The sequence below is a fragment of the Pan troglodytes genome, chromosome 14 (assembly GCF_028858775.2).
Source record: "Pan troglodytes isolate AG18354 chromosome 14, NHGRI_mPanTro3-v2.0_pri, whole genome shotgun sequence".
Taxonomy (NCBI): Eukaryota; Metazoa; Chordata; class Mammalia; order Primates; family Hominidae; genus Pan; species Pan troglodytes.
The window spans coordinates 24,743,319-24,768,953 of record NC_072412.2 but is presented as its reverse complement, the minus strand read 5'-3'; the positions used below and the strand labels follow the sequence as shown (position 1 = coordinate 24,768,953).

Sequence of the window (25,635 nt, the reverse complement as noted above, 5' to 3'; positions counted from 1 at the left end):
CTGGGCTAAAGCCATCCTCCCACCTCAGCCTCCCAAGTAGCTGAGACTACAGGCAAGCACCACCACACCAGCTAAATTTTTTTTGTATTTTTTGTAGATACATGGTTTCACCATGTTGCCCAAACTGGTCTTGAACTCCTGGGCTCAAGCGACCCAACCACTCTGGCCTCCCAAACTGCTGGGATTACAGGCATGAGCCACCGTGCCTGGCCAAGACTCCTTTTAATGGTAGAGTATTCATTACTAAGTCAAAGAGCAATAAGACTATTACATGAGGGACCTAGAGGAGTCAAATACACAGAGACACAAAGAAGAACAGATACCCTTTTACTTATTTATTTATTTACTTATTTATTTATTTATTTATTTATTTATTTAGAGATGGAGTCTCACTCTGTTGCCCAGACTGGAGTGCAGTGGCACGATCTCGGCTCACGGCAACCTTCACCTCCCATGTTCAAGCGATTCTTTTGCCTCAGCCTCCCAAGTAGTTGGGACTACAGGCACACCTAATTTTTTTGTATTTTTAGTTGAGACGGGGTTTCACCATATTGGCCAGGCTGGTCTTGAACTCCTGACCTCATGATCTGCCCGCCTCTGCCTCCCAAAGTGCTGGGATTACAGGCGTAAGCCACTGTGCCTGGCCCAGATATCCTTTTAAAAGGTAAATCAGATCATGTCACTCTTCTCAGATTCCAATGACACCCATTTCACTCAGAATCTCCTAACAATGCTCTACACTGCTACAGGATGAGTTCATGCTGTCTCTCTGGCTCCCTCTTCACTCTCCCCTCCAGCCACACACTGCTCAAATGCAGTGGGGAGCATCGGCCTTTGCCTCTGCATTTGCTGGACCATCTGCCTGAAGCACAATTCCTCCAGATACAGGGTGATCATACAATTTTACCCTCCAAACCAAGGCACTTTGGGAGTAAAAAGAGGAGTCTTAAATCTATGCCAGGAAAACAGGTGCAAATTAAGACTGCTCCAGGCAAAGTGGGAGGTGCCATCTCCTGTCCAGACAGCCCCATGGTTCCCTCCCAGCAAGTCGGCTCCAAAGTCATCTCATTAGAGAGCATTTCCTTAATCACCTACACAACACAGCAGCTTCTCCCCTCCCTGCCAGCCCTGTTTCCTCATCCTGCTGACATTCCTCAATAACACTTACTACAGAACCCTAAGAAAAAATGTTTTATAATTGTCTCTCTGACCTTAAAATGCAAGTGCCTTCAAAGGATTAAAAGTATTATTAATTGGACATGCCTAAAAACAAATTAGAAGAAAATTGTTCAAGCAACATTTCTAGTATACCACAATCTTATTACCTTCACACACACAAAAAATGTTGATAAGCAAGTTTAATTACAAAGTAATCTTACCAAGTAGGCAAGAGTATCAGGAATTTTTTAGCAGATGGTAGGAAAAAAAATAGAAAGTTTCTATCACAAATTTTAGCAATAACCTTGAAAAAAGAATATTTCATGACCTTACAGAGTTGCTAAGAGGGTTAAGAGAGATAATTTATATAAAGTGCTAGGCACTCATGAAAAAGCACTCAACGGACCATGAGCTTTTGTTACTGGAGAGGCTGCTTAGTATTCTGGTTAAAATATGTGACCCACATTTTGTGTAATAAAAAATCACGTTAACAATACAAGCATTTCTGGCCGGGCGCAGTGGCTCACGCCTGTAATCCTAGCACTTTGGGAGGCCAAGGTGGGTGGATCACTTGAGTTCAGTTAGACAGCAACTGGCCAACATGGTGAAACCCTGTCTCTACTAAAAACACAAAAATTAGCCGGGCCTGGTGGTGCGTGCCTGTAGCGCGCCTGTAGTCCCACCTACTTGAGAGGCTGAGGCAGGAGAATCACGTGAACCCAGGAGGCGGAGGTTGTAGTGAGCTGAGATGGCGCCAGCATGGGCGACAGAACGAGACTCCGTCTCAAAAAACAACACAAACAACAAAACAAAACAAACAATTTAATTATTTCTAAACATATCTTTTTAAAGTGGTCTCTCTAAACCCAAAAAAGCCTTCATCATATCCCACATGAAAACATCATATTCATCTTAAAGCAACAAATGATGACATTATGCCTGTGCATATTATACACGTGTAGATCACTTACCACGAACCACCTGTCATCAGAGAAAAGATCAAATTGGAAAACTGGACTTTTCTAAAAGAAAAGTTGAAAATAGTTAACTATGACTTACTATGAGAATTTACCATGGGGCAAAGACTTTTCTAAGTACAGAAAGCAGGAGTTTCACCCTGTTAGTGCCCCAGATGTTGTCTTGACCCTTATGCCATCCTTCATCACCTTTAACCTGGACAACTGTTCTTTGTCATGAGAATAACAACAGAAACAAAATAGTCAACTTCTGTGTGGTCCACGAGATGTTCATGGTCACTCTACCTGTCACTGCAAAGTACCATAAAGAATCGACTGAATGTTAAAGGTCTGACTTTTATGGAATAGACCACATCCGTGCGATCTTGCAGTATCCCGTGTCCTCCTGATGCCTACTTCCTGCCTACAGGTGAGCTGGTGCTAGATATTATTTGCTGGCTTCAGTATTTATTTCTGTCTTCTTCCATGTTCTTCCCTGTATTTCAGAGACTGGAAGGCTTAAAGCCATATTTCTTAGACTCCTTTCTTACCAAGATGCTGCATGAATTCTATCAACAAGATGCATTTGCTTAAGATTGGGAAGACAGAGAGGAGACAGAGCATGAAGAGACCACATTCTACCATCTCGACCAGGCTTCATGGGTGTAAGGATGCCGGGACGTCGGCAGTGGCTCCCTGAGGTCTCCTGGGTAGCAGCAATAGTGCTCTGACTCCGGGAACAAAGCTGCAGGGGCATGGACCTGAAGCCTCTCTAGGGCTCGCTGGCTTCTGCTCCTTCCGCTCCTTCCGCTTTCCCAATAATTTCACAAGCACCTAATTTCCTATTTTAAGTCTTTACACTTGAAATTCATTTCTGTGCCAGCTGTTAACATCTCTCACTGTCCAGGCTCCCTTCTGTGTTCAGCCTGTGCTACTGGAGTAGGAACTACCAACCATACTCCTCACTCACAGGTGGCTCTAGGCCCTGCCAGCAGGAGAGGGGCAGAGAGAGAATGAGAGACTCCAAAGCTGGAGACAAAGAAAGAAATGTGCTCCTTCTTGTTTGCCTCTTGTCTGCTCCAATTCCCTTGACAATCACTTCTTTAACCTAGCCTTGGGGATGTCTGTGTTCAATGAAACTTTATTTGCAGGAAAAGATGTTGGGTCAGATTTCTCCTGAGGGTTGTACTTTGCCAATCCCTGCCCTAGAGTTTTCTTACTGTACTCTTAGTTACCTAGTTAGCAAACTCCATAACTTAATTAACAATTCTTAACATTGAAACCACTCTGTTCAGAGACCAGATGTGGTTTTTATCTCCTGAGCAGAACTTGACGGTCACCATTTCCTGCATGGAACTCTGACTGTTCCTATAGTTGGTATCAGAAGTGGTTCTAAGAAATATTCCAAAGGTGAAAAACTGGCATTAATTATTTCTTTTGCTTGGGTTTGAAGGCACTGATGACTTAATCATCAGTGGAAAAAAGATATTAGCTGTCCATGGCAAGTAGGACCAAAATAGCTACTGAAGTGATCATTCAATGGCTTTCCTTGCCATTGCAGTCATCATCCTGCCTCGTCCCTGGGACCCAGAGGTGAAACAGATGCACTATTCTGGTCTTCTTTTCTCCTGATCCAGCTAAGTTTCCCTGGAATTCTCAAAATCAGAGATAACTGGCCACACACTAGGTGCAACAAATTATTACAAAAGAAAAACCCAAGTGATACAGGTCTTTAAACTGGAAATTAATATTTATCAAAGACAGAGGCAGAGTGATTACTTACATTTTGCCTCTAGGCGTGATAAAGTAACTAGTATACAAGATTTATAAACAGCCAGAAAACTGGGAAAGTGTATGAAACACACTGTTTTCAGACACTGGATAACAGGCAACACAGGAAGACAATCCTCAGAAGAAGAGAAGTTCATGAGGTGAGCCAATGACAGCTGAAGCTTTCTAACCAGAGGTACTTCCCAAATTGTGATTCAGGGAAGAGGAACCCAGAGGATGATGTTCTCATGCTATGAGGAGACAAAGAATGTTGGAGAATGCTGGGTGGCTAGGAGCTGCAAAGCAGCATATGGGAGAGAAGGAACTGCACAGAGAAAGAGCTCAAGCATCTGTAAGGGTCCCCTTGGCTCTTTAAGCAAATGCTAATTTATGCACATGTACAGGGACATGACATGAAATTTGGGGAAAGAAAACCCTAAAATAGATACATATATTTTTTCTCATATATATGAAAAAAGAACAACTATCAGTGCTGTAAGATACAAAAAAAAAAATTCCCAGGGCTCATGCATGATTGGAAGATACTTAAGTTCCAGCATTGACAGTGGAAAAACCATAGGGAACACCTGGGGTCTTAGGCAGCAGCACCAACGGGTTGTAACTTGGTAGGAAAGCTGCAGTAGTTCTAGAGTAAACTATAAACTCACAAGTAACTGCCTGCCAAAACACAATATTCTTTAAAAGAAAACAACAGAATCTAGACACTCAATCACAAAATATTAACAATAACCATCATACAATAAAAAAATTACTAGACATGCAAAATAACAGAAAAATGTGACCTATAACAAACAAAAGAAGTAAGCAAATAGAAACAGACCCATAAATGACAAAGAAGTGGAATTAGCAGAGGAGGAATTTAAATGAGCTATCATAACAATATTAAAGGATTAAAAGGAATGCATAAATATAATGAAGAGAAATGGAAGAATCAAAAGGAGCCATTATAATCAGAAAAAGCAAATTCGACATGCACAAGTCCTGTACACTGAAAACTACAAAATACTGCTGAGAGTAATTTTAAACACCTAAGTAAATGAGAGATATCCCACGTTCATAGAATGCAAATATCAATCCCATTAAAGTGTCAAATTGCATTAAATCCACACATAAATTTTGGGAAAATCTCCATAAAAATCCCAATAGGCTTTCTGGAGGAATCTACAGCCTGATTCTAAAATGTATACAGAAATGCAAAGGTCCTGAAATGACCAAAACAGTCTTTAAAAAAAATAAAGTTCGAGGATCTCAAGACTTGTTATAAAGTTATCATATTGAAGACAATGTGGAATTGGGCACAAAGAGGGATACATACACAAATGCAATAAATTAGAGGGTCAAGGAAGAGTCACATATATGCTCAATAGGTTTCCAACAAAAGCACAGGTATTTCAATGACGAAGTAGTAGTATTTTTCACAAATGATGCTGTAAACACTAGATAACTATATGGGATATAAACTGGACCTCAATCCTTACCTCATACCATGCACAATAATGGATCACAGACTTAAACTTACAAGCTAAAACTACAAAACTCCTGGAAGTAAACACAGGAGTCACTCTTCCCAGTCCTAGAGTAAGTACATATCTGTTAGAGAGCACCAAAGCTCTAACCACAGCAAAAGAAGAAGAAAATGAGAAAGAAATTTTGACTTCAACAAAATTAAAAAAAAAAAAAAACTTCTGGCTCTTCAAAAGGTGTTTATACTGCTTTTCTATTGTTATGAAACATATTAACAGAAATTTAGCAACGTAGAATACCACACATATTTATCATCTCAATTTCTCATAAGAAATTCATGCACAGCTTAGCTAAATCTGCTGCTTAGGACCTCATGAGGCTGTAATCAAGGTGTTGGCTAAGCTGGAGTCTCACCTCAAGGCCTGACTGGAGAAGTACCTGTTTCCAGCCTTCCTCAGGTTGTTGGCAGGATTCATCTCTTGGTGATTGTCGGACTGAGGTCTCCATTTTCTTGCTGGCTGTAGGCTTGGCCACTCTCAGCTACTAGAGGCTGTCTGCAATTTCTTGCCACATGGCCCTCTCCATAGGCCTTCTCACAACATAGCCACTTACTTATTAAAGCCATCAATGGAGAAAAGTCTCTCACTCCAATCTGCTGAGATGGACTCTTATATCATGCAAGGGAGTGACATTCCATTACCTTGGCCATATTCTACTGGTTAAAATCAAGTCACAGGTTCCACACACACTCAAGGGGAGGGAATTAGGCAAAGGTGTAGACACCAGGAGGCAGGAATTATTGGAGGCCAGCCTAGGGTCTATTTTCCCTAATACTGGTAAGAAAATGGATGGGCAAGACAAAGATTGGTAAAAAAAAATTTGCAACAGACATCTATGAAACAGGGTTTATATCCAAATTATATATTCAGAAAACTCTTAGAATTCAGTAATTTTGAAAAGCATATAACATGTTTTTTTAAATGGGCAAAAGTTTGACAGAGACTTCAACAAAGGAAGATTTTTAAATGACCAATAAGCACAAGAAAATCAACATGATTAGTCATCAGGGAAATATAACTTAAAGTCACAATGAGATATTATCAATAATACACACCCACTAGAATGGCTAAAATTAAAATGACTGACAGTACCAAATGCTGGTGAAGATACGCAAAAATGAGAACTCGCAGGTAATACTAGCAGGAGTGTAAAATGGAAATTGGCAATTTCTTATAAAGCTAAACATATATCTTCCCTCTAATCTAAGAATTTTACTCCTAGCTATTTACCCAGGAAAAACAAAAACAGATGTTCACCAAAACTTGCACAGAACAAAACCCTTATAGCAGCTTTATTCATAATAACCTCAAACTGAAAATAATGAAAATGTCCTGTAACAGGTGAACGAATAAACAAATTGTGTAATATCCATAAAATGAAATACCCAGCGAAAAAAGGAGTGAACAGATGATACACACAGCAACATGGATGAATATCAAAATAATTCTGTTGAATGAAAGAAGCCAGACAAAAAGACAGTCTTCATATGAAATTCTAAGCAAGCACAATTAATCCATTGTGTTAGAAAGAAGGTCCGCGTGCTTGCCTGGGGATATGGAGGGCTGGAACTTTTTGAGATCATGTAAATGCTCAATATTTTAAATGGGGTGGTGATTACATGCTTATATACATTTGTCAAAATATATCACCATGTACACTTAAAATTGGTACATTTAATTGTAGGTATGTAAACTATATCTCAATAGAGCTGATTTAAAATCATTACCTGTGATCAATTTGTAACAACTGCCTATTAAAGCCAAGTCTGTGGCAGATCAAGCAGCTACTGAAATATACCATTAGAGCAGAAATAATACAAGATTAAGGATAGGTCAGCCACTTCTCACTGCACTGGGAAGCTTAAAGAATGAAAATTGCAAAATCAGAGGTCAAGACACAGTCAGAAGACAAGAGAGTCTCTATGACAGACTAAGAGAACCTCTTCTCTCATAGCAGCCTGACATATGCAGCCTAAAAAGTTAATTCTGTGGGTTGCAGAATTCAATGAATGTTGTAGTCATAGACTAACCAGGTCTCTTTCATGAAAGTTAGGGCACTGATGGGAAAGAGTGGGACCTTAAGAACCTGAATGAGGACACATGTATTGGTTTGAATGAATCCAAATCCCTTGACCTTCAAATCCTGTTAGCTCTCCTTGGCCAGCAGCATCAGACCCTCCTCCTCTCTCTCTGAGGACAGCCCTGCACTATGTCATGCTGAAGCACCATGTATTGATCCTACTTTTAGTATCAGGTTCTGTACGATTAGTAGGGTGAGGATAAACAAAGAGACTACCACCTATGCAACAGTTCAAAATATATAACCTTTTCTCAGAAAAACATTCCAGAGGGAATCTGCAGATTCTGTTTCCCAAAGTCATCCAGGGGCCCAATCGAGGGGAGCAACTCTGATGTTGCCAATAAATAGCCCCCAAAGTAGCTCCAGCCTTATACCATTTCCAGCCAGCAACATGGGAAGGGCTGAGGAACCAGGTCAAGAGATTTCCTTCTCGATGGGTAATGCACAAGGTCGCACCTCACTTCTGCTCACATTCCACCAGTGAGAATTTAATCTTATGGCCACACCCACCCACAAAGAGGCTGGAAAATGTAGACTCTGCCGCAGGCAACATTAATGAATTTTATCTGATTCCATTTTCATTCCACAGTAGCCATTCCATCAGTGACTGTACATACTTATTTCATAAAACCTTTTGTGTTAAAGAATTAATGCTTCACTCTGAGCAAACACATCTTTGCCAGTACATCTTTCTTTTGATGGCCTCTCAAAAACAATAACCTTTGGTTTATGCCATAAGTTGAAACACGTTAGAAACTACACTTTTATCCAAATATGTAGTAAATCTCTTATGTTTCACAATTTGTTTAATTACTTGTTTCTTAGAAACCTTGGCAAATGCCATTAATTCATTCCTTTTTATGGCTGAGTAGCATTCCATTATATATATATATATATATATACACACACATATATATATATACACATACATATATATATATATATATATACACACACACACCACAGTTTCTTTATCTACTCTTTGTTTGATGGGCATTTGGGTTGGTTCCAGGTTTTTGCAACTGTGAATTGTGCTGCTGTAAACATGTGTGTGCAAGTATCTTTTTTGTATAATGACTTCTTTTCCTCTGGGTAGATACCCAGTACTGGGATTCCTGGATCAAATGGTAGTTCTACTTTTAGTTCTTTAAGGACACTCCATGCTGTTTTCCATAGTGGTTGTACTAGTTTACATTCCCACAGTGACCTGGATGAGATTGGAGACTATTATTCCAAGTGAAGTAATCAGGAATGGAAAACCAAACATCGTATGTGCTCACTCATAAGTGAGAGCTAAGCTATGAGGATGCAAAGGCATAAGAATGACAGGATGGACTTTGGGGACTTGGGGGAAAGGGTGGGAAGGGATAAAAGGCTACAAATCGGGTTCAGTGTATACTGCTCGGGTGATGGGTGCACCAAAATCTCACAAATCACTGCTAAAGAACTGACTCATGCAACCAAATACCACCTGTTTGCCAATAACCTATAGAAATAAAAAATTTTTTAAATACACACACACACATATAAATCCTGGCAAGGTTTTGTATAGGTCTTCCACCCATATTCAACTTAATTATTGCTACACTGTGTTCTCTATATTATTGCAGCAGGAAAACCAAATGCTCTCCAAATAACTCAGCACTTTTTGTCCTTTACTAACAAATATCAAAGACATTTATCATTCACGAATTTGCAGTAGATTTTGAGAAATTTTAGAGTAAATGATTAGATTACTACATTCTTTAAAAAATAAATTGCTGGTAAAGTTGTAGATTTTTATTCTCTTACTCAAGATTCTTAGTTTTTTTTGTTTTTTTTTCATATAATCTTTTCAATATAAATTTTTATTTTTTAATTACAAATTGATAAATTTTAGTTGTATATATTTATAAGGGTACAGATTGATGTTTTAATTTGCAAATACAATACAGAAAAATCTAATGAACATATCCATCATCTCAAATACTTATTTTTTGTGGTGAAGTTTATTCTCAGCAATTTTGAAATGTACAGTATGTTATTATTTTCTGTATTTACCATACTGTGCAATAGATTTTTTAAGAAAAACAACTTATTCCTACCATTGAATTGAGGCTTTGTATCCTTTGACCATCATCTCCCCATGTCTTGCCCCCCTGCTCCATATAATCTCATATTGTGGATGATGTGTTGTGGAGAGTCTAGATTATGTTATTTTTCTCTGAAGAGCTTTGCATTGCATTCAATTACCCTCAATTACCTTTGAATAATTGAATAATTATTCAATTACCTTTGAATAATTGAATAGCCCTCAAATTACCTTTGAATCTTTTAGATTCTGTGGAAGTTAAATTTTGGGCTTTAGGGTGGGTCTGTTACAATTTTGGCTTTAGTTCTAGGGAATAGCTTAGCCCTGGGTCATGGTCCTTCCTCTTACAGTAGGGCTCAGCTAACTATGGCCTGTGGGCAAAATGTGGCCTGCTGCCTGTTCTTATAGTCTTGAGCTGAGAACATGCCTTACATTTTTATTTTTTATTTATTTATTTATTTATTTATTTATTTATTTATTTATTTTTATTATACTTTACTCCGTCTCAAAAAAAAAAAAAGATTCTTAGTTTTTAAAATCTCATTAATTCCTACAATTTCATGTTACCACAGCTAATATTTCAAGATACCATATACATTTAGGACAAAGTTTATGGTTAATTATAATAATCTTGTGAGTAATTTTGAAATTTGCTGTATCTGTCAGATCAGATCACTGTTTTAACTATCAAGTAGCTGAGAAGAGCTGTAACTAGCACACACATTGAGCAAAGCAAATTATTGCAGCTTCTGCTTACAATGTTGTTATCCTCAATTCACTTTTTTTTTTTAACAGGAATTCTATTAAGTCAGCATCTGTGAGAGTCATTTTAATGAAAACTAACTCTAGTCCACAAGTCCATTTAACCAATACACATGAATGGCAATATTTCACAATTGGCTAAAAGCAAATCAAAGAGTGAGAGTCTCAGTAACAACCTTTCTCACTTGAAATGCCATGCCTCCCTCCTCCTACCCATTCCTCTCAGACTGATTTCTGGTCAGTGTGCCAGGAAAAAAAATTGAGGATGCCAGTGGCAATCCTTATGTATTATCAATAAAGCTAATCTCTCAGTACTTTTTTAACTGAAAAAATAGGAAATCATAACTTTTTTTCCAGCATTTTAATATATCATCTAGTGTCCCCCTGGGGTGCACACCATCACTCCACCTTGTTCAAAGACCACTGATCTCATCTATATTATGGAGCTTAGAAGTTATTTTGGCAGCATATGACAAACTCAAAACACAGAGATAAATCCTAATTGTTTACAGCATTTGGAATCCGAACCTGGCCATACTTACTGGTCTGATGAAACTGATGGGGGCCAGGTGTGGATCCCCTCACACTTATATGAGAGATGAAATAAAGAGAAGCCAGGCCAAATGCTTCTAATTGTTGGGGCATTTTCTGTGTCCCTGTCCCGTCTGCATTATTATTGGAGCCCTAAGACTTAAAAACTCAACCTGGGAGCTCCACCAAAGCTCTACTGTATATCTAATTTATTGCGCTAGGATGCTGCTTTTATCCCCCTCCCCACCACCAAATACGATTTTAATGAGAATAGGAATGGTTTTAACCCAACTAAAGCATGAGAGGGAGGAGAAGGCAAGGAAGGAGTAGAATCTTCCTCAGTAGACACTAGTCAGAAATATGGAGTGTCCTTTTGAATAATGAACAAAAACAGTACATAGAAAGTGCACCTCTGCTCAGTAGATACTGAATACATTACAGTCATTATACTAAAAGATGAAGTTCAAAATTAGTTAAGAAAGAATCATTCTTAGGAGGTTAAACCAAGGCAAGTCAGGAAAACACCCATAAAACCCTTCTCAGTTTGGCGTCACAAACCACTCTTTGGTCTAGGTAAACCAGAAGTCTCAATGTGTATGTAGAGTTAAAGTCCATCTCTTGGACTCCAGAAAACATCTGATATAAGGGGAAAACAGAGGCTCATTTCTGAGTTACCTCCAGAAAAAGGAGGCTTTTTTCAAGGTTAGAGATACCTTTGAACCAGAAAATCATCAGAAAAAAAGGAAGCCTCAAGTACAGACACTGTGGGTGTGTTCATAAGGTATGTGCACACATCCAAGGGTTCTAGGAGCCTTTCTGCAGGAGCACTCTGCTCTCCTGTCCACCGATGTGCTGTTTTGGCTTACTCATTTTCTATTTCTTAGTAACATCAACTTGTACTCAGCCCCTCATGGCTACTGTAGCCACTATCTCATCAGGATGACTTTTAAATAGAAATTCTTATTGATGACTAGAAAATTATCTTAAGCTTGTTCATTCATTCAAACATTTACTGAGTGCATAATATGTGCAAAGCAAGGTCTTGAAGGTGGAGATGCCCAGTTTTTTTAAACAGGTTTTTAACCATGGACCTTACAGTCTAAGGGACTAAAGGGAGGTAGAAAAAATACAAATTATGTCATAACACTGAAAAAAAACATGATTAAAAAATGGGCAAAGGATTGAATAGACATTTCTCCATAGAAGATATACAAATGACCAAAAGGCACATGTAAAGATGTCCATTGTCACTAATAATTAGGGAAATACAAATCAAAACTCCAATGAGATACCACTCTCAAACCCATTAGAGTGGCTACTATTTAAAAAAAAAAAACCAGTGTTGGCAAGAATATGGAAAAATCACAAACCATATAAAACGATGCAGCTGCTGTAAAAAAACAGTATGGCTGTTCCTCAAAAAGTGAAATGTAAAATTACCATATGATTCAGCAACTCCACTTCTGGGTATATGTCCCCAAAAATTAGAAGCAGGATCTCAAAAAGATATTTGTATATCCACATTTATAGCAGCACTATTCACAATAGTCAAAAGTTGGATTGAGACCATCCTGGCCAACATGGTGAAACTCCGTCTCTACTAAAAATACAAAAATTAGCCAGGCATGGTGGCGCATGCCTGTAATCCCAGCTACTCAGGAGGCTGAGGCAGGTGAATCGCTTGAACCAAGGAATTGGAGGTTGCAGTGAGCCTAGTTTGGCACAGCACTCCAACCTGGCAACAGAGTGAGACTTCGTCTCAAAAAAAAAAAAAAAAAAAAGTTATAAGCTACTCAACTGTCCACTGATGGATTAATGAATCAACAAAATGTAGTACAGGCATGCAATGGAATATTAATCAGCCTTAAAAAGGAGCGAAATTCTGACACATGATCCGATATGGATGAACCTTGAAGACATTATGTTACATGAAATGAGCTAGTCATAAAAATCACAAATACTATATGATTGAACTTACACGAGGTACTTACAGCTGTGAAATTCATAGAGACACAAAGTAGAATGACTGCCAGGGGATGAGGTAGGTGTGGGAATGGAGAGTAGTTGTTCAAAGGGGCACAGAATTTTGGTTTGGGAAGATGAAAAGAGTTCTGTGGATGGATAGTGGTGATGGTTACACAACAATATGAATATATGTAATGCCACTGAACTGTACACTTAAATGATGTATTTCACAACAATTTACACACACACACACACATAGTATTTCCAATGATGAGAGGTTCCACGGAGAAAAATAAAGACGTGTGAGAGGGGGAAGACTGAAACACTTGGGTAGAGGAGAGATTTCCTCAGAGCATGTGAGAATTAGACTCCAGGAGATGAGGTATGACCTGGGACTCTGGGCTGCCTGCAGGCAGTAACATGAACAAGGATAGGAGGTGTACCGAGATGAATTCTGAAGCACTCATGCCAGAGGGTGGTCTCTTGCCAGTGGTGCCTTGGAAACATACAGAACTACGGACGCTCCCCCTGCCTCCTGCACTTGGTCTCATGAAGGGGTAGAGAGTATCCTGGTGTTCACGATAGGAATTATGGCCCTCTCAATTTGCAAGTATAGAAACCTCTGTACTTTATTGCCTCCCTTTAAAAGAGTAATTAACCGTGCCATCTGCCCCTGGCATTGGCTAAATATAAATATTAAATATACTGCCTGAAAGGGTGCTATGGGTGCCTGCCAGTAACAAAGCCCTTGTTAAAAGTTCTGACAAGTGGAATCTCATTCATTGTTCAGCTCATATTTTCATATCAAACCACTTCACAGGTTGCTGGTGACCCTCAAATCAGCTCCCACTGCTGGTCTGTTCAGTGGCTTTATGCCATGATGGGATGGGTTCATGCAGCAGCATTGGGACATCAGAGAATTAAGTATACATGTATCCTATTACTATACGAATGTATTATTATTATTTCAAGACAGAGTCTCACTCTGTCCAACCCAGGTTGGAAAGCAGTGGCACGATCACGGCTCACTGCAGCATCCACATCCCAGGCTCAATCAATTCTCCAGCCTCAGCCTCCCAAGCAGCTGGGGCTACAGGCATATGCCACCACGCCTGGCCCCTTTTTCCATTTTTTGTAGAGATGAGGTCCTGCTGTGTTGCTTAGGCTGGTCTGGAACTCCTTGGTTAAAGCGATCCTTCTGCCTCCGCCTCCCAAAATGCTGGGATTACAGGCATGAGCCACTGCACCTGGCCTCACTATATAAATTTAAACAATGCTTAACACTTGAATATTAGTTTTATTCTAAAGTTTGTGCTAGAAAGAAAATCATACATGTCTCCTTAGTAACTTATAGTGAAATTAACCATCACCATTTAATGTAGGTCATAATAGGTTCCACTAATATTTCATACTTAATGATTAAAGCTAAATCAGATTAAAACTATCCCATTTTAAACGCACAATTATAGATGAATAAAAGTATTATCATGAGGCAATATTCTAAGCTTACTGTTTTGATGTTTAAAGATAAGGCTTTCTGACATCCATTCTTAAATATAAATATAAACAGAAAATAAACACAGTTTTTTCATAACTGTTTTTTAGCAAAACGTGATCCCCGATTATCAATGATAGTAGAAACAAAGATTTTAATACTGTTATAGCAAAGCAAATACAACTTTGAAAAACTACTTACATCCAAAGAGTCCTCCTTCAATAGGATAAGGGCCATATTCTGCGATACCAATCGGCAGGAATACCCTGAAGTGGAGGAAGAGACAACATGTGAATTTCTCTTTCCTTCTGTGAGCTCCTTAAATTCAACCTCCTTGGTTATATCTGCCACTTTAAGCCTATTGGCTCACACAGAGGAATAGGGTAACAGTGAGGAGTAGGAAAAGTAAGTTGATTTTGATTCTTGTACAGATTGAATAGAACTAGTTGGGAATGTCTTTATAACTAAAGGCTAAAATAAATACTTCCCAATTTTTAGTGGATTTTTCTTTATCTCTGTTATCCTTGTATAACATTAAGATAAGCCTTGGATTGTCTAAAGTAACAGTGAACACTTCAGGAAGGCAGTGGACCCCAATGGTGCCCCTAAATCAGCACACACACACCCACTGGGATAGCTAGCTCCCTCCCTTCCTTTAAGACAGCAGCTGATTCTCACAACAGGTTTCAAAGGAATACACTGAGGGAGTCACTTTTCCTGTGAAAAATTTAAAGTAATCCACATTTCAAAAAAATATTTCTTTGGTTGTTATTTTAAAAAGGCTTTTTTTTTTTAAAGGCTTATTTGGAACAAAAGTACTCCTAGTTCTTAACAATTTCCTTCTCATTTTTCAGTAAAGTTATCTCTATGGGTTAAGCGAGATAGTATTTTCTCTTTCCCTCCCAGCAGGAGAACTATTTTCTAGGAAGCCCTGGGCTCTTTCCTACTCATACTTTGCCCTGGGTGAGCAGTCATGGACCAAGCCGAGCGCCTCTCAGGATGCCTCCCCTCCAATCCACACCCTCGGTGGCGAGGAGAGGGCTCTCGCAACTCCAAGACCAGAGGTGTCCGCCAGGGCACTGGCCTGTCTCTCAGATCACCTTGCCTGTCTCTCAGATCACCTTGCCATCCTCTCAGGGCCTTGGGGGGTTAGCGACGACTTGTGCTTTCCACCAACGCCCAACTCAATCTCTCTCATTGAGAAAAGGCAAGAAAAAAATCCTTCTCCACAGAATATTGGCCCCCACAACTAGTTTTGTCTCAGCACCTTAAGATAATGGATTAAGGATTATAGAAAAGGGAAATCAATCAACAGCCTTCAACTAAGCAGGTGACAATCTCAAGGGAGGGCTTGGCCAGTACTGTTCCTACAGCCAGGGGGAGGAGTAAGGATTCTCCTCACAGGACAGGGAAGAAGACATCCTTCTCACAGACGCTACACGTGGCTAGCAAAGAAGACGGCATTTACCTAAGGGACAAGGAGCAGAACTGCTACATTTATGTGCTCAGACCTACTAGCAGGTTCCCTTTTCATCCCTGAGAAATCCTCCTAATGGGTACAAAATGAAATTCAAGATAGACAAAAATTAAGACCAAGAAAAACCATGTTGTGGGTTTTTGGGGGAATGAAGGGGTTGAAGGAAACAGTAAAAAAATTTCGCTTGTGTATTTCAGAAAGTACATCCTTCCTAAGGACCGCCATGTAGAACATTTTGTAAAGCACCTCCGAGATCAAATTTTAAAGCGCAAAATTATGGCTTTTCATCCAAATGTTAATTTTTTAAGGCAATATGAAAAAGACATAGGCAAGGCTGCTAACAACAGTTATCTCAAGGGAATCAGATTATTTCTCTTGTTAAAACAAACACATATTGTTTTTAAAGCCAAAACAAACTGAATAATTTTAAATCACAATACCACATGGGCAAATACCTGTTACATCTCTAAAGCAAAAAAAAAGGAGGGGGGAACAAGAAGCAATTTTCTATACATTTACAAACTAGTTCAAGTCTGTATTTTAACAACAGTGATGGATAAAACTGAGACCCTCTCAAAATGCCATTAAAAGCTCTGCCTGGTAGGACTAGAATAATCAAACTCTTTGTTTCCCATTAAAATTTTACAAATGCATTCTTCCTTCCTATAAGTCCTTAGATTAGGTCCAGAAGGGAGATCTACATTTTCTTTTCACTTGCAAAGAGGGATATTGCAACTTTAATCATTTCCCTCTATGTTAGATTTATTCTTTCTTCATCCCCAGAGACTTCCAGCAACTTCATGCAATATAGACTGTTACAAATTTAGTGTAACTAATGCAAAAGGATTTACTGGTAGTTTTTTACTTCAACAACAGCTGCAGAAGCTGGCTGTAATTTTTAAGCCCTCGCTTGCTGCTTTATTTTATATTTTTCAATTTAAGCAAAATGCCATTTGACAACTGAAGCTACACAAAGATATTATGGAAAAACTCAGTCTTTTTTTTTCTAGCCATGGCAGGGGGAGAGAGAGAAAAAAACTACTGACACTTTCATGAATTTAAATATACAAAACTAAAGGCTTCTGAGAAGAAACAGGTTAAGGGTTTTGTTGTTGCTGTTTTTAGTTTGGATACGGAAGTGAGATTTTGTTTAGAGAATTATCAGTTGGAGCACTCGCACTAGACAGACCAGGGAAGTTTAACCCAGTTAATTGTGGCTTAACTAATGTAGCAAATTAAATTGTGTCAATCCACATTTGGTGTGCTTGATTTCTAATGTTTTTGGATAAAATGAGATCAACTCTTGGAGAAGAGCCAGGTATAGAATGTCAATCCAAACTTGTAAATTGAGGTCTACTTCTTTAATCTCGCAATCTAACAAGATGGCCATAAAATGACTGAGAGGAGAACCTCTGGGATTTCATTTTTTACTATAGTTGAAATTAACAGTATACTACAAAAGGGTTTAGTCTTTCTACTACCTGAGTATAATCAACATTCAAAGAAGCCAAAATATTATATAGTCTATGGTACTTACGGCAGGACTTGATTTTAATACAAGATAATGCTTCACACTAGAAAATATTACTAAACCAAATCTCTCAGCTCTCTCAACCTGTTTCCTCCTTAAAAAAGAAGAACACTGGTTTTGATATCAAATCCAGATTTCTCTGGAGACATTTTTGAAAAAGTCAGGAACAATGTATCCTTCCACACCATATATCCTGAGATCACATCCACCAAGCTACCTATCACAGGATTCAACATGGTACCAACCCGCAGTGAGCATGTTACTGGTTCTCAATAGCTTTACAGAGAATCTGGTCAGTCAGTGTTTGCCTGTATGAAAAACACTGGCAGACAACAAGAATGCATGACAAAAGACGGTCTTTTAAGCTATCCCAGGTGGGATCAAAGAGAGCCCGTCCAGGGCCCCTCATCATCCAGAGAACCAGGGAGCTGAGGCCTTGTCCCTGGAGCACACGCCTGGGCACCTCTCCCTTGAGACCCTTCAGGCCCTTCTCAGGAACCCTCGCCACACAGAAGAACATGCTCCCTCAACCTCACCTCACGGCTTCTCCCCACATTGGGACATCCTGACCCATTCTATTCTCAGTCATTTTTGTTTTAAACAAACTCTGAAGGCTCAAGTTTTAAACTCCTCTCATCCAGGAAGACTTCCCTGGTCCTTCACAACTCATATTGTTCCTTCTGAGAAATGAACACTGTGTGTTGTGGTTAAGTGCTCAGATTTTCAGCTTTCTCACATCTGTGTGACCTAGGCTAAGTTACTTCATCTCTCTGTGCCTCAGTTTTATCTTTAAAAGGGGATAATGCCTTTTAAATTCTCCAAGGTAATTAAATATAAAACATCTGTAAAGGACTTAGTGCAGTATCTGGCACATAATAGATAACATTTGCTAGTAACTATTACAAAAGCCAGTCATAATTAACATCTACACTGCACAATTGGTACTTCCTCATCTGTTTCATTCTCTGATTTGTCTCATAATTAACTCATGCCCCAAGTGTGGAATGTAAGTTGCCCAAGCTTATAGTGGAGCACCTGGCAATGTTAGCTGCAGGTAATCAAGAAATACAGGACTGAATCTTCTGTGAAAAACAGCAGTAAGATTGAGAACATCACCAGTGTTGTCACCCTCACAGCCCAGCTTCACCTGAGAATGGCAACTCACCTTCCTTTTAATGAACAAGAAAATGTACAGGCAATTACAGGAGGGGCAAGTGACATATTGAGTCACTTCCTAAAATTAAACTTCAAAGATAATCTATATGTATCTCATAACATCATATTGTTTACCTTATACACAATAAAATGTATTAAAATTTAAAAAATAAACCTCTAAGACCATAAGAAATGGTTTTAAAAGTATCAAATGATGGGTAACAAAATGCAGGGAGGGTGGGGGAAAGACTTTAAATTTCAATTCAGAAATGGTTTAAGAGGAAAGCTAATGCCAACTTAATTACTTTAAAATGGAATACACACTAGGATTTTGTTCTCACTCATCCTACATCCATTAAAAAAAATTACAGACTGCGAAAACTCCACATCTATTGCATAACTATTTAATAGATGTTTTATTCAGTGGTAATAAGGAAATGACCACTACGAAATTCACAAGGGCTACATCTGAAATTTCACTTTAGACCAGCTGATGCCAAATGTTTAAGCTAAAAGAGAAAATCGCCAACTCCTCAAAACACAGCTAGTTAGCATAAATTCAAGCACAGTGTTGCAGGATTCTGGCAACATGCCAATTTCAAACTACTAAAGCCTATACACAAGATGATTGTCTATCTACATAAAATTCACTGGCTTACAGGAGACACATATGTCTTGGAACTTGATTTGACTGTGTGTTTTTTTTTCTAAGGTATGAATAAAAAGTTAAACTTTAAAAATAAATTCTCAAACTACGAGATAGATATATATATTTTAAAAAACCAAACTCTAGAAAGAGCCAACACCCCCAAACACCAAAGATAATTAATGTCACCAAATCTAAAGATGAACTCTTATGGTACATACCACTAAGATAATGCTGACAATTAAAAGCTAAGAGTCAACAACTATAAGACATCCCCATTTCAGAGACATTAAAATGTAAAAACAATGTGCACCTTAGAATGGATGAAATGTAGCACCATTCTCCGTGGTCTTATAAATCAAATTTCAGAAAGCATTTTTTGCAAAAGCTATGTGAATCCCTCTAAATAAGCCCCACACCAGAAGTCAAGAGCCCTGAGACCTAGTACCAGTTTGGTCATTAAGTAGGGTATAGCCCTGGGAAATGTAGAATTTCCTCCTCGAGCTATAAGAATGTTCATATGTAAATATTAAAAAAAGAGTTTTCAGAAAACACTCCTAGTATAGTGCCTGGCACTTGCCAGACACTCCATTTACTTGCTCTGTTTCCCTTTTTTCATCTAGAAGGAGAACTGCTAGATACTTGATCTTCCCAAATATCTTCTGGATACCTTAAAATCCACACAGGATGCATGAAAATGTAAAGTATTATGGGAGACAGGTCCATAATGGTTCATACTACCAGGGGTATGAGGGCTATATGACTAGAAAACAGGCTTAGAAACCCACTCTGTATCTAGAGCATGACCTCATGCTGCTGACAGCTGCCGCCTGTGGTCTCACACTGAAAAGTCTAATAAAATGTCCGGATGTATATGCTTTCCTGAGCCTTCTGCATCATTTGTAGGCTTGACAGATACTTTAAATCACAAGACGACATTTAAATTCTCGGCATCACCCAAGGCTACAAGCTTCACTTCCAAAGGTGAAGTGAAGAAACAATTCAGACATAGCTCTCTCAAAGAAATCAATTGTCTAGCTGTTAGAAGCTTACTTAGTAACACCCAAGATGTGTTTGAATCTGACTGATACACTAGATAAAATGTGAATAGAGAAAGCCTCCAGGATAAACATAAGACTTTGACAAAAAGTCCTCAGCTTATAAAGCATCATCTTCTAGCGGTCTTGGAGAGTACCTGCTAAGAAAGATCAATTAAGAGATAGCAAATGATGTGAGCGGTTCTGGCATGAGCACTACACGTTACTACACCCACTTAGAAAAAAAGTACAAAATAATACAATCGTTATTTTTAAAAAATTGTTTGGACAGGTATTAATTATCTCATAAGGCTCAGAGCAGCCTCATCGCATACAAGTAAAACTTTCGTTTTTGAGTAATAATCCATTTGTGTTTTCTGGGTTGATTTTCAGCACTTTGCTTTCTCTTGTGTTTATCCCAAACTTAGCTAGATAGGCTCAGGTATAATAAAATGAACACACACGAAAAAGGGCTGCGTGTGCTCCCAGGGGCCAGGCGGTGTAGATGAGAGGCAGTGAGAGGGAGCTGTGGTGCTTTTCCAGCCAGGGCACATCCAAGAACACACTGAAGGTAGTTCAGTCTAGGGCCAGTGACACACATAGGTTATTAGGCCAGCGGGAACGCTCAAGATCTGGAAAACTAAGAAAGGTTACCACTTTACAGCTCAATTTTAACTTGAGGGGTTATCCACTTTTTTCACATTGCTCTAATAGGGTGGAAAGCATATCACCTAAATTTTAGGTAAGTATTTCAGGGTAACAGTCAACTTAGCATGCAAACAACAGGGGCCACAGATCCATAGCAGGTGTTTTAGGCCAAACTTACATGAAAAATAACACATAAAGGGTCAGTGTATATACTTATACAGAAATATAGCATACAAAAAGCAAATGTGTTATTCTTCATTTGTAAAAATGCTACTGACACATCATCAAAGGGCTGTAAGCTTGGGTTTGTATTTTCTAGTAGCAGTGATGATTCTGCACTAAAATACCATCATACTGTTCTCCAAAACCATGCATCTGAATGACAACCAGCACAAATCCAGGGACAAAGTCTATGGCTGATTCTTCAGGGACTGTTTATGAATCTTATGTCACTCTCTTGTGAGCTTAACTTCAGTTGTTTGGGAGCCCAACTTCCATTTAATTAGCTATATCCCTGACAAGAAATGATTACATGGCTTTTGTCTATTTTTTTAAATCAAATTTATCCAAGAAGGCAGGTATTATTTACAACTGAGGTTACATGAGAGACAAAGCTGATTCAAAGATAAGGTTTTCAGGAAAGGGACACCATTGGATTATGTTGAGAATATTCCAAGAAGACTACTCTGAAGAGGACTACAGTCACTTAAATACAAAGGCTCTAGCAGGTTTCTTCCTAAAACACAGAGCACTGACATAGAAACAGATATAGAAATAGAGTCTACTTCTAGCAAGCTATTCTAAGTTATGCAGTCCTTATGTGTTCATTTTACCACATATGCACCAGGTCTTGTTACACCATAATGCTGATCAAAGTACCAGATAGTGTTTAAATATTTCAAATAATCAAGATTAGATTTTTAAAAAATGAGTAGCTTCAACTCCTTTTCAAACTTAAAACGTGCTCCTTTAACAACGGCAGAGTTATCCTGACTTAAATTCCTTTTCTTCAATTTTCATCTCTGTGATGCTCTGCAGTCAAAGAAGTTGTCAACAAGCTGGGAAGGGAAAGACGCAAGGCTCTTAGAAAAGCCCATTAATGGGCAAAACCATTAAAATGGTTATAATTACATAAAATAATAACGCATATTTAAACCTAGTAAAAACATGCTCTCTTAGTCTCAGACTAAAATTTTGTGAAGAAAGCAATAAGAAAATCAAAGCTGTCAAATCTTGAATTCTATGCCCTATGTAAGTGTGTCTAATTCTTTTCCAGGAACTATGATAGTTTTAATGTTTGTAACAGGCATGAAGGCATCTTCATTTGATTTGGGTCAATTTTCCTTAGCCTTGTGAATGAAGATTCCTACAAAACATCATCTGTCAATGAATTTGAGAAACATTTAGACACATTTAAAAGATACTTGAAAAACAAATACAAAACCCAGCATCAGGAAATTATTTGTAAAAATAATTACCTATATTAATCGCAGTTTCTTGTTTGTCTCCTGTCAACACCCATATTTTAATTTCTGCCTTCAACAGTGTTGCGATGGTTTCTGGAACTCCTGCTTGAAGGCGATCTTCTATGGCTGTGGCTCCAAGTAGCAGCAAATTCTAGATTGAAAAAATATCCTCAGTTAAAGATTGGCACATACTTAAGAACAGCACTAACAAATTCTGACAAAGAAAGGCAATCAAACGGTTCTGAGACAGTTGTTCTATTTCCTCTATTTTATACTTGTGTCTACAGATGGCATCTGGATGGATGGCATTTCCAAATGCCTTGCAATGGCGGACTCACTCTACACACACAGGCAGCCCAGTACTCATCACTGATTTCTTGATACAGGGGCTTGTTAGAATAGAAGCCATCTGGCAGCAGAGCAGATGGGCAGGTTATCCCGAGGACACTGACAGTACCTGAGCCCTTCCTCTCAGTCCACTAATGAGTAGCATATTATGTCACATTTAACAAAGGAGGAGAACTAATTCTAGATAATACGCTTACCTGGCAAAATAGGAGTAAGAGACCTGTGGTGCTAAGGATTTAACAGTGAGAGAAAAAAAATCCAAGTATCTTAAGATTGAGGGTAGCTATAAAATGTTGCCCCTTTTGGTCCTCTTAAAGGCCCAGGGCAGATCAGCTCACGCTGAGGATGGGTGTGGATGTTTGGTTCCCTCCAGCTGCCCGCGCTGTGCCTGCTGGTCGGGCAAATTCCAGAGACTGTACAAACGGCCTGCTCCATGTACTCACATCCCAAGTCTCTCCAGGACATAGCACCTCTACTTGGTCACAGACTGTGGGAAGATCCAACTCTTGAGCATCCACCACAGGCACATCACCTATTTAATCACCTTTTTCTAATTCTAAAAATAATTTTGGCTATTTCCAGTAAAACAGGGCAAATAAACACCTGAATTCAGTTTTATTCAGTTCATTTTAATTCAGTACATTAAAAAGACTGAATATAAATAACTGAATATAAAACTTAACAAAAAAAACTGAGTATAAAAAAGCAGAGGAGAATTTTTTTAAACCAACAAAGGAATGAAAACAGTAAATAAGTGATGGTTTCAAAGTTATGGAAACTGGGCCAGACATGGTGGCTCACACCTGTAATCCCAGTACTTTGGGATTTGGGAGGCCAAGGCATGAGGACTGCTTGAGCCCAGGAGTTTGAGACCAGCCTGGGAAACATAGCAAGACCCCATCTCTACAAAAAATATGAAACTTAGCCAGTCATGGTAGCATGAGACTGTAGTCCCAGCTATTCAGAAGGCTGAAGTAGGAGGTTAGCTTGAACCCAGGAGTTTGAGACTGCAGTAACCTATGGCTGCACCATTACATTCTAGCCTGGGTCCTGGGTAACAGAGGGAAACCCTGTCTCTATATTTAAAAAAAAAAGTTATAGAAACTGGAAATTGGATGGCCCTATGGCTGCCAACATGAGACAGAAAAAGCTGAAACCCAGCTCCCACACTTGAAGGAAACCAATACATTGAAAGTGAGCTAAAGCCTTAGGATAAACTGAAAAGAATAACAACAACAACAAAATCAAAGTAGGCAATGTGGAGTAGCAACGGCAAAGTTTAAATATCATTAGAATAAGTTAGTGCGAGAAAGCTTAGCATGTACAACATCTAACCAGCCTCCACAGCATTCTGATTGCTCCTGTAACTCAACAGCGTGAGTTAATCTCATTAAGCCTAATCTTAAGCAAACCCAGAAAGTCGCTGATGCTGTTTTTGACCTGATATTTCTTAAGCTATCATTAATGTTTAGCTGAGGGTGGCTAGAGCTTTCAGAAAGACCATGAAAATTAAGTGCTTCTTAAAGCAAAGAAAATGATTCAGAGCTAACGGTTCATTAAGACACAAGAAAAGAGAACATCCCTACATAGTAAAAGGATTCCTGTTCAAAGACTTTGTGAAATAGGTGGTTAAGTCCTTCATGGAGCTGAAAAGACTGTATTGTGTGCGGTTACCTTCTCAATGATCTCGTAACACTCTTCCAACCGTTGAGCTCTGTCCTTCAATATGGTGCTGGCTTCCTGATAGACTTTCAGCCACTCCTCATACTCATTCTCAGAGAGATCAGCATAAGCCACACAGAGAGTCCGCAAGCCTGCAAGACAGCCACTGGTGAATGGAGGCAGGCAGAACGTGTGACCTCCTAGGGGACAGCCTGTGCTCCCTTTTCCATCAGCATGCCCAAAAAAATTGAAGAGACTCTGTGCTTTACATCACTCCAATTCAACACTCCCACATCTACCAAGGGACCTTTAAAAACAGCTCTCCTGTATTCTAATATAAACTACCTCTTCCGTAAGGCTGAGAGTGCACGAGAAGTCAGAAGAGTGAATTCTCCATGGCAGAGAGGTTCGGGAGCTGTGCATGATCCATGTGCAGTAGACAGGTTTTAGCAAGCAGAGGAGGTGGGAAGTGTGTTTCAAGACAGCAAGGAAAGGCCCTACGTGCTATCCCATGAAAGATCCAGGCTTTCAGGCAGCCACACCCATGCATGTGTGTGAGCGTGTGCTCATATGTGCATGCACGCAGAGCCAGTGGCCAGAAAGCAGCAGTTAGCACTTGAGTGTGGCTCCAGCTATCATGACATTCGCTAGCAGGAACACCTGACATCAATGTTCTTTATAGCCTTCCAGAGAACTCCTTTCCTGCTCACTATGGGTTCCATGAATTATTATTTCCTTAAGTCATGGATAAGCCAGTGACATAAGGACACCAAGAGAGGGACAGGAAAATAACCACATGAGTTTTCTGAGAAAGGGACTAGTAACTAAAGGTGATTCTACACGTTGTGCGTTGGCCTGCCTCTCCCTCTGCACCACTGCTGATGAGTGACAGAGGCATCTACAGGTAACTGAGTTTGGATTTGGCTATGCATCTTGTCACTGCCATGGGCACAGGAGGGGATGGGGCAGGCACTGGAAGAATGTGCTCCTGGAAATCAAGACAACATGCTTGAAAGTACAGCTCCAATGGCCAAAAACAGCATTTCCAAATTCCACTTACCTTCCGTGGCAAAGTATTCCAGATGGCATAATGTTTCCTCCATATATTTTGAGTCTTTTGAAAGTCTCTCAAAAATCACATTATCCTATAAAATAGGGAAACATTGTGACTGGCAAAGCCTTCAGTAAACCTTCCAGCCAGCATACTAAGCACGGCTTTGTTTCTGTTTATCTAACATGCATGAGAATACCCGAGTGGGTAAGTAGGAATTTAGCATTTGGCTGGGCTCACACATGAGCTTTGGAAAACAAATTGGGTATGAATGTGTCCAAC

The 25,635-nt window shown here is 39.2% G+C and overlaps 1 protein-coding gene across 2 annotated transcripts in view; it reads right to left on the bottom strand.

Annotated features, from left to right (window-relative positions):
• ATP8A2 (ATPase phospholipid transporting 8A2) overlaps positions 1-25,635 on the bottom strand; it is a 648,977-nt gene that overhangs the window by 422,016 nt on the left and 201,326 nt on the right. For both annotated transcript variants that reach the window (XM_522636.9, XM_009426757.5), the window contains exons 21-24: positions 25,363-25,447; positions 24,315-24,454; positions 22,305-22,443; positions 14,534-14,598 (exon numbers count right to left, since the gene is read on the bottom strand). In XM_522636.9, coding sequence (XP_522636.4) covers positions 14,534-14,598; positions 22,305-22,443; positions 24,315-24,454; positions 25,363-25,447 — 429 coding nt within the window. The remainder of the gene's footprint in view (positions 1-14,533; positions 14,599-22,304; positions 22,444-24,314; positions 24,455-25,362; positions 25,448-25,635) is intronic.